Source organism: Ranitomeya variabilis, chromosome 1, assembly GCF_051348905.1.
Source record: "Ranitomeya variabilis isolate aRanVar5 chromosome 1, aRanVar5.hap1, whole genome shotgun sequence".
Lineage (NCBI taxonomy): Eukaryota > Metazoa > Chordata > Amphibia > Anura > Dendrobatidae > Ranitomeya > Ranitomeya variabilis.
In genome coordinates this window covers 716,075,663-716,093,067 of record NC_135232.1, presented here as the reverse complement: position 1 = coordinate 716,093,067, position 17,405 = coordinate 716,075,663, and the positions used below count along the sequence as shown (strand labels likewise).

The 17,405-nt window shown below is 56.4% G+C and overlaps 1 protein-coding gene across 1 annotated transcript; it reads left to right on the top strand.

Annotated features, from left to right (window-relative positions):
* Positions 1-11,916: 11,916 nt before the first annotated feature.
* On the top strand, positions 11,917-15,395 carry IRF2BPL (interferon regulatory factor 2 binding protein like). The gene has a single exon (XM_077267527.1). It carries the CDS (start codon positions 12,227-12,229, stop codon positions 14,303-14,305), a length of 2,079 nt encoding a protein of 692 aa, XP_077123642.1. The 5' UTR covers positions 11,917-12,226; the 3' UTR covers positions 14,306-15,395.
* The last annotated feature ends 2,010 nt before the right edge of the window (positions 15,396-17,405 follow it).

Here is a 17,405-nt window from a genome sequence, read left to right as displayed (position 1 = left end):
GGGGACCCTCGGCCTCCGATTTGGTGGGTGGGGCCCCTCGGCCTCCGATTTGGTGGGCGGGGCCCCTCGGCCTCCGATTTGGTTGGCGGGGCCCCTCGGCCTCCGATTTGGTGGGCAGGGACCCTCGGCCTCCGATTTGGTGGGCGGGGACCCTCGGCCTCCAATTTGGTTGGCGGGGCCCCTCGGCCTCCGATTTGGTGGGCGGGGACCCTCGGCCTCCACTTTGGTGGGCGGGGCCCCACGGCCTCCGATTTGGTGGGCGGGGTCCCTCTGCCTCCGCTTTGGTGGGCAGGGCCACTCGGCCTTCGATTTGGTGGGCGGGGCTCCTCGGCCTCCGATTTGGTTGGTGGGGCCCCTCGGCCTCCGATTTGGTGGGCGGGGCCCCTTATCCTCCGATTTGGTGGGCGGGGACCCTCGGCCTCCGATTTGGTGGGCGGGGCCCCTCGGCCTCCGATTTGGTGGGCGGGGCCCCTCGGCCTCCGATGTGGTGGGCGGGGCCCCTCGGCCTCCGCTTTGGTGGGCGGGGCCCCTCGGCCTCCGCTTTGGTGGGCGGGGCCGGGCCCCTCGGCCTCCGCTTTGGTGGGCGGGGCCGCTCGGCCTCCGATTTGGTAGGCGGGGCCCCTCGGCCTCCAATTTGGTGGGCGGGGACCCTCGGCCTCCGATTTGGTGGTCGGGGACCCTCGGCCTCCGATTTGGTGGGCGGGGCCCCTCGGTCTCTGATGTGGTGGGCGGGGCCCCTCGGCCTCCGATGTGGTGGTCGGGGCCCCTCGGCCTCCGCTTTGGTGGGCGGGGCCGGGCCCCTCAGCCTCCGCTTTGGTGGGCGGGGCCGCTCGGCCTTCGATTTGTTGGGCGGGGCTCCTCGGCCTTCGATCTGGTTGGAGGGGCCCCTCGGCCTCCGATTTGGTTGGCGGGGCCCCTTATCCTCCGATTTGGTGGGCGGGGACTCTCGGACTCCGATTTGGTGGGCGGGGACCCTCGGCCTCCGATTTGGTGGGCGGGGCCCCTCGGCCTCCGATTTGGTGGGCGGGGCCCCTCGGCCTCCGATTTGGTGGGCGGGGCCCCTTGGCCTCCGATTTGGTGGGCGGGGACCCTCGGCCTCCGATTTGGTGGGCGGGGACCCTCGGCCTCCGATTTGGTAGGCGGGGACCCTCGGCCTCCGATTTGGTGGGCGGGGACCCTCGGCCTCCGATTTGGTGGGCGGGGACCCTCGGCCTCCGATTTGGTGGGCGGGGACCCTCGGCCTCCGATTTGGTGGGCGGGGACCCTCGGCCTCCGATTTGGTGGGCGGGGACCCTCGGCCTCCGATTTGGTGGGCGGGGACCCTCGGCCTCCGATTTGGTGGGCGGGGACCCTCGGCCTCCGATTTGGTGGGCGGGGCCCCTCGGCCTCCGATTTGGTGGGCGGGGCCCCTCGGCCTCCGATGTGGTGGGCGGGGCCCCTCGGCCTCCGCTTTGGTGGGCGGGGCAGGGCCCCTCGGCCTCCCCTTTGGTGGGCGGGGCCGCTCGGTCTTCGATTTGTTGGGCGGGGCTCCTCGTCCTCCGATTTGGTTGGCGGGGCCCCTCGGCCTCCGATTTGGTTGGCGGGGCCCCTTATCCTCCGATTTGGTGGGCGGGGACTCTCGGCCTCCGATTTGGTGGGCGGGGACCCTCGGCCTCCGATTTGGTGGGCGGGGCCCCTCGGCCTCCGATTTGGTTGGCGGGGCCCCTCGGCCTCCGATTTGGTTGGTGGGGCCCCTCGGCCTCCGATTTGGTGGGCGGGGACCCTCGGCCTCCGATTTGGTGGGCGGGGACCCTCGGCCTCCGATTTGGTGGGCGGGGACCCTCGGCCTCCGATTTGGTGGGCGGGGACCCTCGGCCTCCGATTTGGTGGGCGGGGACCCTCGGCCTCCGATTTGGTGGGCGGGGCCCCTCGGCCTCCGATGTGGTGGGCGGGGCCCCTCGGCCTCCGCTTTGGTGGGCGGGGCCAGGCCCCTCGGCCTCCGCTTTGGTGGGCAGGGCTGCTCGGCCTTCGATTTGGTGGGCGGGGCTCCTCGGCCTCCGATTTGGTTGGCGAAGCCCCTCGGCCTCCGATTTGGTTGGCGGGGCCCCTCGGCCGCCGATTTGGTGGGCGGGGACTCTCGGCCTCCGATTTGGTGGGCGGGGACCCTCGGCCTCCGATTTGGTGAGCGGGGACCCTCGGCCTCCGATTTGGTGGGCAGGGACCCTCGGCCTCCGATTTGGTGGTCGGGGACCCTCGGCCTCCGCTTTGGTGGGCGGGGCCCCTCGGCCTCCGATTTGGTGGGCGGGGTCCCTCTGCCTCCGATTTAGTGTGCGGGGCCCCTCGGCCTCCGCTTTCGTGGGCGGGGCCCCTCGACCTTCGATTTGGTGGGCGGGGCTCCTCGGCCTCCGATTTGGTTGGTGGGGCCCCTCGGCCTCCGATTTGGTGGGCGGGGACCCTCGGCCTCCGATTTGGTGGGCGGGGACCCTCGGCCTCCGATTTGGTGGGCGGGGACCCTCGGCCTCCGCTTTGGTGGGTGGGGCCCGTCGGCCTCCGATTTGGTGGGCGGGGCCCCTCGGCCTCCGATTTGGATGGTGTGGACCCTCGGCCTCCGATTTGGTGGGCGGGGACCCTCGGCCTCCGATTTGGTGGGCGGGGACCCTCGGCCTCCGATTTGGTGGGCTGGGACCCTCGGCCTCCGATGTGGTGGGCGGGGCCCCTCGGCCTCCGATTTGGAGGGCGGGGACCCCCGGCCTCCGATTTGGTGGGCGGGGCCCCTCGGCCTCCGATTTGGTGGGCGGGGACCCTCGGCCTCCGATTTGGTGGGCGGGGACCCTCGGCCTCCGATTTGGTGGGCGGGGCCCCTCGGCCTCCGATTTGGTGGGCGGGGACCCTCGGCCTCCGATTTGGTGGGCGGGGACCCCCGGCCTCCGATTTGGTGGGCGGGGCCCCTCGGCCTCCGATTTGGTGGGCGGGGACCCTCAGCCTCCGATTTGGTGGGCGGGGACCCTCGGCCTCCGATTTGGTAGGCGGGGCCCCTCGGCCTCCGATTTGGTGGGCGAGGACCCTCAGCCTCCAATTTGGTGGGCGGAGACCCTCGGCCTCCGATTTGGTGGGCGGGGACCCTCGGCCTCCGATTTGGTGGGCGGGGACCCTCGGCCTCCGATTTGGTGGGCGGGGACCCTCGGCCTCCGATTTGGTGGGCGGGGACCCTCGGCCTCCGATTTGGTGGGCGGGGACCCTCGGCCTCCGATTTGGTGGGCGGGGCCCCTCGGCCTCCGATTTGGTGGGCGGGGCCCCTCGGCCTCCGATGTGGTGGTCGGGGCCCCTCGGCCTCCGCTTTGGTGGGCGGGGCCGGGCCCCTCGGCCTCCGCTTTGGTGGGCGGGGCCGCTCGGTCTTCGATTTGTTGGGCGGGGCTCCTCGGCTTCCGATTTGGTTGGCGGGGCCCCTCGGCCTCCGATTTGGTTGGCGGGGCCCCTTATCCTCCGATTTGGTGGGCGGGGACTCTCGGCCTCCGATTTGGTGGGCGGGGACCCTCGGCCTCCGATTTCGTGGGCGGGGCCCCTCGGCCTCCGATTTGGTTGGCGGGGCCCCTCGGCCTCCGATTTGGTGGGCGGGGACCCTCGGCCTCCGATTTGGTGGGCGGGGCCCCTCAGCCTCCGATTTGGTTGGTGGGGACCCCCGGCCTCCAATTTGGTGGGCGGGGACCCTCGGCCTCCGATTTGGTGGGCGGGGACCCTCGGCCTCCAATTTGGTGGGCGGGGACCCTCGGCCTCCGATTTGGTGGGCGGGGCCCCTCGGCCTCCAATTTGGTGGGCGGGGCCCCTCGGCCTCCAATTTGGTGGGCGGGGACCCTCGGCCTCCGATTTGGTGGGCGGGGACCCTCGGCCTCCGATTTGGTGGGCGGGGACCCTCGGCCTCCGATGTGGTGGTCGGGGCCCCTCGGCCTCCGCTTTGGTGGGCGGGGCCGGGCCCCTCGGCCTCCGCTTTGGTGGGCGGGGCCGCTCGGCCTTCGATTTGGTGGGCGGGGCTCCTCGGCCTCCGATTTGGTTGGCGGGGCCCCTCGGCCTCCGATTTGGTGTGTGCTCTGCCTGGGGCCACTGTGCTCTGCCTGGGGCCCCATATGCTGCTTGGGGCCCCTGTGCTCTGCCTGGAGCCCCATATGCTGCCTGGGGCCCCTGTGCTCTGCCTGGGGCCCCTGTGCTCTGCCTGGGGCCCCATGTTCTGCCTGGGGCCTCTGTGCTCTGCCTGGGGCCACTGTGCTCTGCCTGGGTGTAGGACACTGGTGACGTCACTTATCTCCGGACATTAGCTCCGGACATTAGCTCCGGACATTAGCTCCGGACAAAGCCACGGAAGTTGGCACAAATTGCAGGAAGTAGTATTCTAGGCAATTATATATTAGATTACAAACCAGACGTTTGCAGCTAGAATAGTCATTTACCACATTAACAATGTATAGAGTGTATTTCTGAATCATTTAATGTTAGCTTCATTGGATAAAACTGCTTTTCTTTCAAAAATAAGGAAATTTCTAAGTGACTCTAAACTTTTGAACGGTAGTGTACATCTAAAAAAAACACACTGACTGGAAACCTCTCGGAAATAAGTAAACCTAAGCCCTGGATGTGGATTACAATGGAAAATAAAAATAACAGACAAATTATAAAAAAGATTAATAATAATAAAATAAATATATACGAAAATATGTAAGAGTAGAATATTGTTTTTTTTTCTAATTCTTACTGTTATCTACTATATAATTGTCTAAGGGTCACTTCCGTCTTTCTGTCTGTCTGTCACGGATATTCATTGGTCGCGGCCTCTGTCTGTCATGGAATCCAAGTCGCTGATTGGTCTTGCCAGCTGCCTGTCATGGCTGCCGCGACCAATCAGCGACGGCCACAGTCCGATTAGTCCCTCCCTACTCCCCTGCAGTCAGTGCCCGGCGCCCGCTTCATACTCCCCTCCAGTCACCGCTCACACAGGGTTAATGCCGGCGGTAACAGACCGCGTTATGCCGCGAGTAACTCACTCCGTTACCGCCGCTATTAACCCTGTGTGACCAAGTTTTTACTATTGATGCTGCCTATGCAGCGTCAATAGTAGAAAAATCTAATGTTAAAAATAATAAAAAAAATAAAAAATCATTATATACTGACCTTCCGCCGGCAGGTTCCGGTGGCAAGGATGGAATGCGCGAAGGACCTGCCATGACGTCACGGTCATGTGACCGCAACGTCATCACAGGCCCTGCGCGAGTAGGGCCTGCCATGACGTCACGGTCACATGACGGGCAGGGACAGCGTCAGGAGCGCCAGGAGCAGGTGAGTATTTCATATTCACCTGTCCGCGTTCCATCCGCCAGGCGCCGCTCCATCTTCCCGCCCTCTTGCAGTGACTGTGCAGGTCAGAGGGTGCGATGACGTATTAGTGTGCGCACCGCCCTCTGCCTGAACACTCAGTGCGGAGAGACGAGACGCTGAGGAGCAGCGACGAGAGGTGAGTATGTGATTTTTTTTTTATTGCAGCAGCATTACATGTGGCTCAATGCTGTATGGAGCGTCTATGGGGCCATAAAGAACTGCATGGAGCATTATATGGGGCATCTATGGGGCCATAACTGCATGCAGTATTATATGGGGCATCTATGGGGCCATAACTGCATGGATCATTATATGGGGCATCTATGGGGCCATAACTGCATGCAGCATTATATGGGGCATCTATTGGGCCATTACTGCATGGAGCATTATATGGGACATCTATGGGGCCATAACTGCATGGAGCATTATATGGGGCATCTATGGTGCCATAATGAACTGCATGGAGCATTATATGGGGCATCTATGGGGCCATAACTGCATGCAGCATTATATGGGGCATCTATTGGGCCATTACTGCATGGAGCATTATATGGGACATCTATGGGGCCATAACTGCATGGAGCATTATATGGGGCATCTATGGTGCCATAATGAACTGCATGGAGCATTATATGGGGCATCTATGGGGCCATAACTGCATGCAGCATTATATGGGGCATCTATGGGGCCATAACTGCATGGATCATTATATGGGGCCATAACTGCATGCAGCATTATATGGGGCATCTATTGGGCCATAACTGCATGGAGCATTATATGGGACATCTATGGGGCCATAACTGCATGGAGCATTATATGGGGCATCTATGGTGCCATAATGAACTGCATGGAGCATTATATGGGGCATCTATGGGGCCATAACTGCATGCAGCATTATATGGGGCATCTATGGGGCCATAACTGCATGGATCATTATATGGGGCCATAACTGCATGCAGCATTATATGGGGCATCTATTGGGCCATAACTGCATGGAGCATTATATGGGACATCTATGGGGCCATAACTGCATGGAGCATTATATGGGGCATCTATGGTGCCATAATGAACTGCATGGAGCATTATATGGGGCATCTATGGGCCATAACTGCATGCAGCATTATATGGGGCATCTATGGGGCCATAACTGCATGGAGCATTATATGGGGCATCTATGGGGCCATAACTGCATGGATCATTATATGGGGCATCTATGGGGCCATAACTGCATGGAGCATTATACTACGTGACTGGGCAAAATACTACGTCACTGGGCAATATACTACGTGGACATGCATATTCTAGAATACCCGATGCGTTCGAATCGCGCCACCATCTAGTATTTTATATGTGCGGGCACTCTTTTGCACATAGTGCCAATGTTTTTGCCAATTCATCTCCAATAAAAGCATTTTTATCTTTATACAATATTGTCCCTCTTTCATATTTCCGTATATATTATTTATTATTTTATTATTAATCTTTTTTATAATTTGTCTATTATTTTTATTTTCCATCGTAATCCACATCCAGGGCTTAGGTTTATTTATGTCTCTCTCCTTGGTAGCTCACCTCTCCATGCACATGTCTCCTCAGTAGCCCTCTCCCTGTATGTCTCTTTCCTTAGTAACGCTCCCCTCTCTCCCAGTAGGTCTCTTTCCTCGGTAGCTCTCCTTGTATATCTCTCTCATCGGTAGGTAGCTCCCTTCCCTCTCCATATTGTCTCTTCTCAGTAGCTCTCTTCCCGTTCCCTGTATGTCTCTCTCCTCTCCCTTTATGTCTCTTCTAGGTAGCTCTCTTCCCTTTCCCTGTATGTCTCTCTCCTTGGTAGCTCTCCTCCCTCTATCTGTATGTCTCTCTCCTCAGTAGCTCTCTTCCCTTTCCTAGTATGTCTCTCTCCTCTCCCATTATGTCTTTTCTCGGTAGCTCTCTTACCTTTCCCTGTATGTCTCGCTCCTTGGTAGCTCTCCCCCCTCTACCTGTATGTCTCTCTCATCAGTAGCTCTCTCCCATCTCCCTGTATATCTCTCTTCTCCTTAGCTCTCCCCCCTCTCCCAGTATGTCTCGCTAGTAGCTGTCTTCACTCTCCCTGTATGACTCTTCCTCATAGCTCTCCCAGTACATTACTCTCCTCAGTAGCTCTCTCCCCTCTCCCTGTATATCTCTCTCCTCGGTAGCTTCCTCCCCTCTCCCTGTACATCTCTCTCGGTAGCTCGCTCCCTGTATGTCGCTCTATTCGGAAGCTCTCTCCCCTCTCCCTGTACATCTCTCTTCTCGGTAGCTCTCTCCCCTCTCCCTGCATTTCTCTCTCCTCGGTAGCTCTCTCCCCTCTCCCTGTACATCTCTCCTTGGTAGCTCTCTCCCCTCTCCCTGTATGTCTCTCTCCTGGGTAGCTCTGTCCCCTCTCCCTGTACAACTCTCTTCTTGGTAGCACTCTTCCTTCTCCTTGTATGTCTCTCTCCTCGGTAGCTCTCTCCCCTCTCCCTGTATGTCTCTCTCTCCAGTAGCTCTCTCCCCTCTCCCTGTATGTCTCTCTCCTTGGTAGCTCTCTCCCCTCTCCCTGTACATCTCCTCAGTACCTCTCTCCCCTCTCCTTGTACATCTCTCCTCAGTACCTCCCTCCCCTCTCCCGGTAAATCTCTGTCCTCTGTAGCTCTCTCCCCTCTCCCTGTATGTCTCTCTCTCCGGTAGCTCTCTCCCCTCTCCCTGTATGTCTCTCTCTCCGGTAGCTCTCTCCCCTCTCCCTGTATGTCTCTCTCTCCGGTAGCTCTCCTCCCTCTCCCTGTACATCTCTCCCCTCTCATTGCACATCTCTCCTCAGTACCTCCTCCCCTCTCCCTGTAAATCTCTGTCCTCAGTAGCTCTCTCCCCTCTCCCTGTATGTCTCTCTCCTCGGTAGCTCTCTCCCCTCTCCCTGTACATCTCTCCTCGGTAGTTCTCTCTCCCCTCTCTCTGTATGTCTCTCTTCTAGGTAGCTCTCCTCCCTCTCCCCTGTATGTTTACCCTATGTTTCTCCTGACGATTTTCCATGCTCTCAATATGTCTGTCTGTACATTTCTCCTACTGTATGTCTTGTCTCTGCCCTCTCTTTGGTAGCTCTCCTCTCTTTATGTCTCCTCTCCTATCACTTCCTTAGATTTCCTCCTATATGTCTCTGCCCTCTCTTTGCTAGCTCTCTTCCCTGTATGTCTCTGCCCTCTATTCAGTAGCTCTTCTCTCTGACCTGCCATCTGTCCATTCCAGTAGCTCTTCCCCCTGTATGTTTCTCTGTACAGTTCTCCTGTCGCTCTCCTCTGGTTGGCACCTCTCTTCCCTGTTCGTCTATGCCCTCTCTCATCAGTAGTTCTCCCCCAGTATGTCTCTGCCTTGTCTCTTCCAGTAGCTCTCGCCCCTGGGTGTCTCTAGTCTCATCCAGGAGCTCTTCCCTCTGTATGTCTGTCTCTTCAGGTAGCTGTTCCCCCCAACCCCCTTCCTGTATGTCTCTTTTGGTAGCTCCCCTTTGTATGTCTCTGTCTCTGCCAGTAGCTCCCCCTGTATGTCATGCTATGTTTCTTCTGGTAGCTCTCCCCCATGTCTCTTCCGGTAGCTCTCCCCTCCTATTTCTCTGTCTCTTCCCATGTCTCTGTCTTTTCCGGTATCTCTCCCTCCTGTATGTCTCTGGTCTCTTGCTGTAGATCTCCCTCCTGTATGTCTGTTTCTTGCAGTATCTCTCCCTGTATGTATCTTGCAGTAGCTCTCCCCCTGTATGTCTGTATCTTAAGGTAACTCTTCCTCCTGTATGTATGTCTCTTGCAGTAGCTCTCCCTCCTGTATGACTCTCGCAGTAGCTCTACCTCCTGTATGTCTCTTGCAGTAGCTCTACTCCCTGTACATCTTTTGCAGTAGCTCTCCCCCCATGTCTGTGTCTCTTGCAGTAGCTCTCCCTCCTGTATCTCTGTTGCAGTAGCTCTACCTCCTTTATGTATCTCTTGCAGTAGCTCCCCCCAAGTCTCTTGCAGTAGCTCTCGCTCCTGTATGTCTGTCTCTTGCAGTAGCTCTACCTCCTCTATGTATCTCTTGCAGTAGCTCTCCCCCCAAGTCTCTTGCAGTAGCTCTCCCTCCTGTATGACTCTTGCACTAGCTCTTCCTCCTGTATGTCTCTTGCAGTAGCTCTACTCCCTGTACGTCTTTTGCAGTAGCTCTCCCCATCTGTGTCTCTTGCAGTAGCTCTCCCTCCTGTATGTCTGTCTCTTGCAGTAGCTCTACCTCCTTTATGTATCTCTTGCAGTAGCTCTCCCCCCCTGTACGTCTTTTGCAGTAGCTCTCCCCCGTCTGTGTCTCTTGCAGTAGCTCTCCCTCCTGTATGTCTGTCTCTTGCAGTAGCTCTACCCCCTTTATGTATTTCTTGCAGTAGCTCTCCCTCCTGTATGTCTCTGTCTCTTGTAGTTGCTTTCCCCCTGTATGGTCGTATCTTCCAGTAGCTATCCCATGGTATGTCTCTTGCAGTAGCTCTCTCCCCCCCCCCCCCCCGTATGTCTCTGTCTCTTATAGTAGCTCTTGTCCTTGTATGTCTCTTCCAGTATCTCTCCCCCTTGTATGTCTCTGTCTCTTGCAGTAGCTCTCCCCTCGGAGTTTGCCCCCCCACTGCTCTAGGCCCAACTGGCAGTCATCCTTCCACTCCTCTTGCTGTCACATGTGCAGCCATTCTAGAGTGTAAGCTCTCATAGAAACATAGAATGGAAGGGATCTGCAGGGTCATCACACTCAACCCCTTGCTTAATGCAGGAGTCACTAAACTATCTCAGACAGATGTTTGTCCAGCCTCTGTTTGAAGACTTCCATTGAAAGAGAACTCACCACCTCTTGTGGTAGCCTGTTCCACTCATGACTACAGGGCTCTTAGGCTGTGTGCACATGTTCAGGATTTTTCCCTATAAAAAGGCGATAAAACCGTGATAAAAACACATACATTAAGCATCCTATTATTAGAATGCAATCTGCAATTTTTGTGCACATGCTGCGTTTTTTTCTGCGGCGGAATCGCATTCCGGAAAAAAACGCAGCATGTTCATTCTTTGTGTAGAATCACGGAAATTCCGCACACATAGGAATGCATTGATCCGCTTACTTTCTGCATGGGGCTATGCCCACCATGTGTGGGAAGTAAACGGATCATGTGCGGTTGGTACCCAGGGTGGAGGAAAGGAGACTCTTCTCCGGGCCCTAGGAACCATATAATTGTTAAAAAAAAAAAAGAATTAAAATAAAAAATTGTGATATTCTCACTCCCCGGCAGTCTTCCCGTTTCTCGTGATGCTCATATTCCCAATAATGCCTTGCGGCAATGACCTGTGATGACGTAGCGGCCTCGCGAGACCGCTACGTCACCTGGGGTCATTTCCGCGAGGCGTTACTGGGACCGGAGCGAGGAGCTGAAAGCCTGCGGAGGAAGCCAGAAGGTGAGATCATCACGATTTTTTATTTTTTTTATTATTCTTAACGTTATATCATTTTACTATTGATGCTGCATAGGCACATAGTGTTTGACAAGTGTGACCAACCTGTCAATGCTACAGATCGCTTGGAAAACGCTAGCATTCTGCAAGCTACTTACACTTGCAAAACGCTAGTGTTTAGCGGGAATACCAATGCCAATTCCGCATGTGATATACCCGCGGCAGGAGTTGTAGAATTGCCGCGGAAATTTTGTAACGTGTGCACTTAGCCTCAAGGTTTCTGTGTAACCCATATGTAATAATGATGCCGAAAAGCACTGATGCCAACCATGGCGTCACATAGTGCTGTGCCTGGACTCACCAGGTCCTCATGCCCCCGGTCAGTCTCCTCCACTGCAGTGACCAATGTGAGAGACCATCACAATGACCTCAGCTGTGAAGAACGCACAGTGGCAAGTCCTGCAAAGAGTTAACAACTCGGTGAATGGAGTGTCCTCATCCTGGGGTCTCCAAGATAACAGAGGCATCCACTGGGGGAGTGAGCCCCAGCGCAGGCTGACCACACTCCCAGAATCCTCTGCTGGACAATTGCAAAACAACAAACCTGACTCGTAAGAATGGTAATTCAACATGTGCCCAATGCCAGCCCCTTCCTCACTACACACACGGAGCCTCTATCTCCTGCCTACACACACGGAGCCTCTATCTCCTGCCTACACACACGGAGCCTTGCCCTCCTAACTACACACACGGAGCCTCGCCCTCCTGACTACACACTGAGCCCCACCCTCCTGACTACACAGAATCCCACCCTCCTAACTACACATGGAGGCCCCTCCGTCTACATCAGAGTCAGGATTAAAGATGGGTCTCACTAATGTCATGTGAGGACAGCGGCCCTAGCTGCAGAGTACACAGGCACGGTATATGGAGGTCTCCGCACAGACAGAGAGCTAGGACTTCTAGTGTTAGGACTTCTAGTGTTAGTAAAGCCAGCCATGGGTGTCACGTGTTGTGCCTCCTTACGTGTGCTCAGGGCCGCAGACGGGGCGGGCAGTTCCAATACGCATGCGCCGGATAATTCCAGCGACGCCACGGCTTGTTTGTGAAGGCGGTGACGTCACGGCCAGGTGGCATTCCTCGGCTGGAGGGGGCGCGGCGTCATCACGGAGATCGGCACGTACGCATGCGCGGAAAAGCAGCCCTGCCTGATCGAACCTGCGCGACCCCGAGATTGCGCGCTCCAGGCGGGCTGCGGCTTGCAGAGAAGCAAAGGAGAGACGGAGGCAGAGCACGGCGGTCGCGGAGCGGAGCAGACAGCCAGCCGGAGCCGCCGCCACCTCACAGCTATCCCGACTCACGGTCAGCCCTTCACACGGCCAGAGGGAGGCAGGCAGCGCCCCCTGCATGCAGGGCCCCTCTCAGCGACTGACCCCTCCCTGCGCAGCATGTCAGCCGCACAGGTGTCCTCGTCACGTCGGCAGTCCTGCTACCTGTGTGACCTGCCACGAATGCCATGGGCCATGATCTGGGACTTCACCGAGCCGGTGTGCCGTGGCTGCGTCAACTACGAGGGCGCTGACCGCATAGAGTTTGTCATCGACACCGCACGCCAGCTGAAACGCAGCCATGGCTTCCAAGATGGACGCTCTCCGGGGCCACAAGGGCCCGGGTCTGGAGGAGCAGCCAAGCAGCACCCGGCCGTACAGGCAGCGCTGACCGCCAAAGACACGGCGCAGCTCAATCACCTGGATGGGGCCTCCAAGGCGGCTTCCGGGCTGGACCGCTACGGCCTGGCCACTGACCGCGGTCGCTTTGAGTACACTCTGGCCGCTGCCGGACGTCTTCCCAATGGCCTTAATGGGTTCCCTAAACCGGGAGAGGACGGGCCTCCGGAGCTAAACCGTCAGAGCCCCAACTCACGAGGCCGCACGGGCCACGGATTAATCCCACAACTGGGGCCTGGACAGCTCAGTGTGCCCCCAAATCTGCTCCCACAGACATTGCTTAATGGCCCGCCGTCCGCCTCATCTGGGGCCCCACATGTTCTCGGCAGGGGCCCCACTGGCTCCAGTGGCCTTAATGTCCCACCTCCTACAGCAACGTCTTCAGGTGACCCCAAGCGCCCTGGCTCCGTGTCCAGCACTGACCAAGAGCGGGAGCTGAAAGAGAAGCAGCGTAACAGCGAGGCCCTATCCGAGCTGACGGAGAGTCTGCGGAGCCGGGCCGAAGAGTGGGCCGGAAAGCCCAAGGCCGTGCGGGACACCCTGCTCACCCTCTCCGCCTGCACACCTTTTGACGTTCGCTTCAAGAAAGACCACTCCTTGTTGGGACGAGTCTTTGCGTTTGATGCTACATCCAAGCCGGGCCTCCTGGACTATGAGTTGAAGCTGTTTGTGGAGTACCCTAGCGGATCGCTCAACGTCTTCAGCTCGGCCTCTGGGGTGGCCAAACAGATGTACCAGGACTGCATGAAAGACTTTGGCCGTGGCCTTTCTTCTGGTTTTAAGTACCTGGAGTATGAGAGGAAGCATGGCTCTGGGGACTGGCGTCTGCTTGGAGACTTGCTGCCCGAGTCTGTGCGTTTTTTTAAAGAAATGGTAGGAGCTGACATGCTGCCACAACCTTATCTTGACCCTGGCTGCCCCATGCTACCAAGTGCACTAGTGAACTTGCCCCGAGCCCTGGCCGCAGCTGCTGCAGCAGCATCCTCCACTGGGGCCAGCAGTCAGGTTAGAGGTGGAGTAAGGAAGAGGAAGGCCTCCCCTGAACCAGATTCTGCTGATGGACAAGTGTGGATTGGTCAGTCAGATGCTTTAAAACTAGGCCTATCGACTGCTGGGGGCACTCCATCCTCATCAACTTCAGCAGGCTCCTATAGCGGTCCTGCCCCACCACCTCCACCCCCGCCCCTTGGTCCCGGACACCCACAAAGAACCACCCCACCTGAGAGTGCCCCACCAAATGGCCCATCACCAATGGCAGCATTGCAGTCGGTAACAGACACTTTGGGTACTGCTCATTCTCCAAAGGATGGTCAAGTGGGTGGAGGGCCTCCAGTGCACTCCACCACCTCATCAGCTCGCAGGAATAGCAGCAGCCCAGTGTCACCTGCATCGGTGCCTGGAGCAAGACGACTGAATTCTCGAAATGGTGCGGGCTCAGGAGAACTCAACCTTCCAGTGGCTCCTGCAGGTGGAGCACCTCACCCAGGAATGGACCAAGTGCACCCCCAGAACATTCCCGACTCGCCCATGGCCAATAGTGGCCCTCTGTGCTGCACCATCTGCCATGAACGTCTGGAGGATACACACTTTGTCCAATGCCCATCTGTACCCAGCCACAAATTCTGCTTCCCTTGCTCACGAGAAAGCATCAAGGCCCAGGGAGCAACTGGTGAGGTCTACTGTCCTAGCGGAGAGAAATGCCCTTTGGTGGGATCCAATGTTCCTTGGGCTTTCATGCAGGGGGAAATTGCCACAATTCTTGCAGGAGATGTAAAGGTGAAAAAGGAGAGAGACCCATAGTACCCATGGATAACAAGTGACCCATGTTTGATCAAACCCGCGTCCCCCCACCTGTAACTTGCAGAGGAAGGACAGGCGTCTGGTGGTGGAGGCTCTGGGGTCCGGAACCTTGTACATTTTCCATCTCGTTCATGTGATCCCATTGTGCCCTGGACCCCGCCGTACACATGAGCCCATGATTCTCTAATGTAAGCAGTCCGTCAACAGGTCTGGGAGCCATTTTGGGGATTGGAGCTGTAATATTGGACTGTTCTTTATTTTCACCTTTTTGCGGATAATTTGCTTAGTGATTATCCAGACTGAAAACCTCCCTGCCCAGGGGAGGACTTGGATTATGGAGCACACGTAAGTCTCCAGGCAGGATGGAGCTGTACAGAGCTTTGCAGACCCCCGTGACTGTCGGCCGCGGCCATAGACACTTAGTCTTATGTACAGATCTTATTTTGTGGTGTTTTGGGGAGACACTTGTTATGTACAGTCCATGTGGCGGGGCACGGATCATGTGTGGGGTGTTGTGGGATATTCTCCTTATTTTCCCCTTTTTGTCTTTACAGCTTTTGTGGCGAGTGTGTCTAGGTAATGGTTCTAGCACTTAGCCATGCTGCTGGTGTAACTTCTTGTTCATGTTCGCACTTGTCCTGGGGTGGGAGGGAGCTGTAGACCCTGATCCAGAAAGTATATATATGTATGTAGTACACAGCTGTGCCCCTTTCGGAGGGTGCGGACCCATCATCACTAACCCCCCACCCTTTGATTTTTCCTTCTGATATGATGGGAGGGTGTATAATCCGGTGTAATTATCGGTTGGCTCTACACAATGCAATTTTAATTGGTTTAACCCGTGAAGTGCTGGCAGTAGTTGCTGTCTCCAGGCCAGTAAAGGGTTACATATTTCTTTATATAGATGATATAAATATATATATATATATTATTTTTTTTGCACGGATGCTTTCAAGCAGTAGAGCGAGTTGCCGTCTGTCCATTTTAGGGTGGGAGAAGTTTCCTTTGTCCAAAATACATTTCTGTAGTACACAGACCACTGTTATGTGCCTTGGAGCTGATGACATTGTAATAAATCTGATTCATATTATTGCTTTTGGAGCAGTTGCTATCTTTCTTCAGCCTCCGGCGTGGTGTGTTGTCTGAATGTGTTGCGGCCCTAGCCAGTATACAGACTGCTTTACAGCACCAGTGCATGGATTATACTGGGACCACTGATCTGAGAGGCTTATACTGGGGTGTTGCTGGCCTTGTGCTGAGGCCTAGAGTATGTAGGAGTGCCTGCAGTCTAGTGAGCATGGCAGCTGAGGCCTGTGGGCATGGCGGCTGTTGTTCAGTATTGGAGTGAGGCTGCTGACACAGCATTTCCTGCTATCTCCAGTGACGCTCATGTGCACTAGTGCAGGCTCTGCGCTTTACGGAGCGTCAGCTCTTCCGTCACAGGCCGGTCTGTGTATTTATGGCCGTGACATAATACGAAAGATGAATTATGAATTCTGCGTGTGCAGATCTGTTCCCAGGAAGGTAACAACATTGACTCATCGATGGGGGAGGGGCGCTGGCGGATGAGTAATGGCTTTCAGGAAAGGGGGGGGGATCAGAGTTAGAAGTGGAGTAATAAACAGTCACCCTGGAAATGAGGGATGTTCCCTCAATGTAGGTGTAATGCACAGACAATGAGTATTGCTGCAGGCGCACGGTGTGTAATGAGGATGTAGGATCCGGTGTAGGGGCGCACAGAGTGTAATGAGGATGTACGATCCGGTGTAGGGGTGCACAGTGTAATGAGGATGTACGATCCGGTGTAGGGGGGGCACACGGAGTGTAATGAGGATGTACGATCCGGTGTAGGGGTGCACAGTGTAATGAGGATGTAGGATCCGGTGTAGGGGCGCACAGAGTGTAATGAGGATGTACGATCAGGTGTAGGGGGGGCGCACGGAGTGTAATGAGGATGTACGATCCGGTGTAGGGGGGCGCACTGAGTGTAATGAGGATGTACGATCCGGTGTAGGGGGGCGCACTGAGTGTAATGAGGATGTACGATCCGGTGTAGGGGTGCACAGTGTAATGAGGATGTACGATCCGGTGTAGGGGTGCACAGTGTAATGAGGATGTACGATCCGGTGTAGGGGGGCGCACGGAGTGTATTGAGGATGTACGATCCGGTGTAGGGGTGCACAGAGTGTAATGAGGATGTACGATCCGGTGTAGGGGCGCACGGAGTGTAATGAGGATGTACGATTCGGTGTAGGGGGGCGCACGGAGTGCAGTGAGGATGTACGATCCGGTGTAGGGGTACACTGGTGTAGAGGGGCGCATGGTGTGTAATGGAAACATAAGATCTGGTGTAGGGGCGCATGGTGTATAATGGAAACATACGATCTGGTGTAGGGGGGCGCACGGTGTGTAATGGAGAATCAATGGTGCGTTGTGTCCCGAGTTCTTTGATCCTGTGTAGGGTGAGCACGGTGTGTAATGGAAACGTACTTTTCGGTGTAGGGGCGCACTGTGTAATGAAAACATACGATCAGGTATAGGAAGTGTACAATATACAATGGGGATGTACGATCCATTGTAGGGGAGCGTGAAGTGTGTAATGGGGGATGTACGATCCGGTGTAGGGAGTGCACGGTGTGCAATGGGGAGGTATGATACGGTATAGGGCGTGTAGTGTGTAAAGGAGGATGTACCATCCGGTGTAAGGGGATGACTGTGTATAATGGAGAATGTATGATCTGGTGTAGGGGGTGCATGGTGTGTCATGGGAGATGTATGATACGGTGTGGGGGGCGCACGGTGTGTAATGGAGATGTACGGTCCAGTGGGGGGGGGGCGCATGGTGTGTAATGGGGATCTATGATCCATTGTAGGGGGCGCATGGTGTGTAATGGGGGGATCTATGATCCAATGAAGGGGGGCACACAGTGTGTAATGGGGGATGTATGATCCGGTCTAGGGGGCGAAAGGTGTGTAATGGGGGATGTATGATCCGGTGTAGGGGGGCACACGGTGTGTAATGGGGGATGTATGATCCGATGTAGGGATCGCACGGTGTGTAATGGGACTGTATGATCGTGTGTAGGGGCGCACGGTGTAT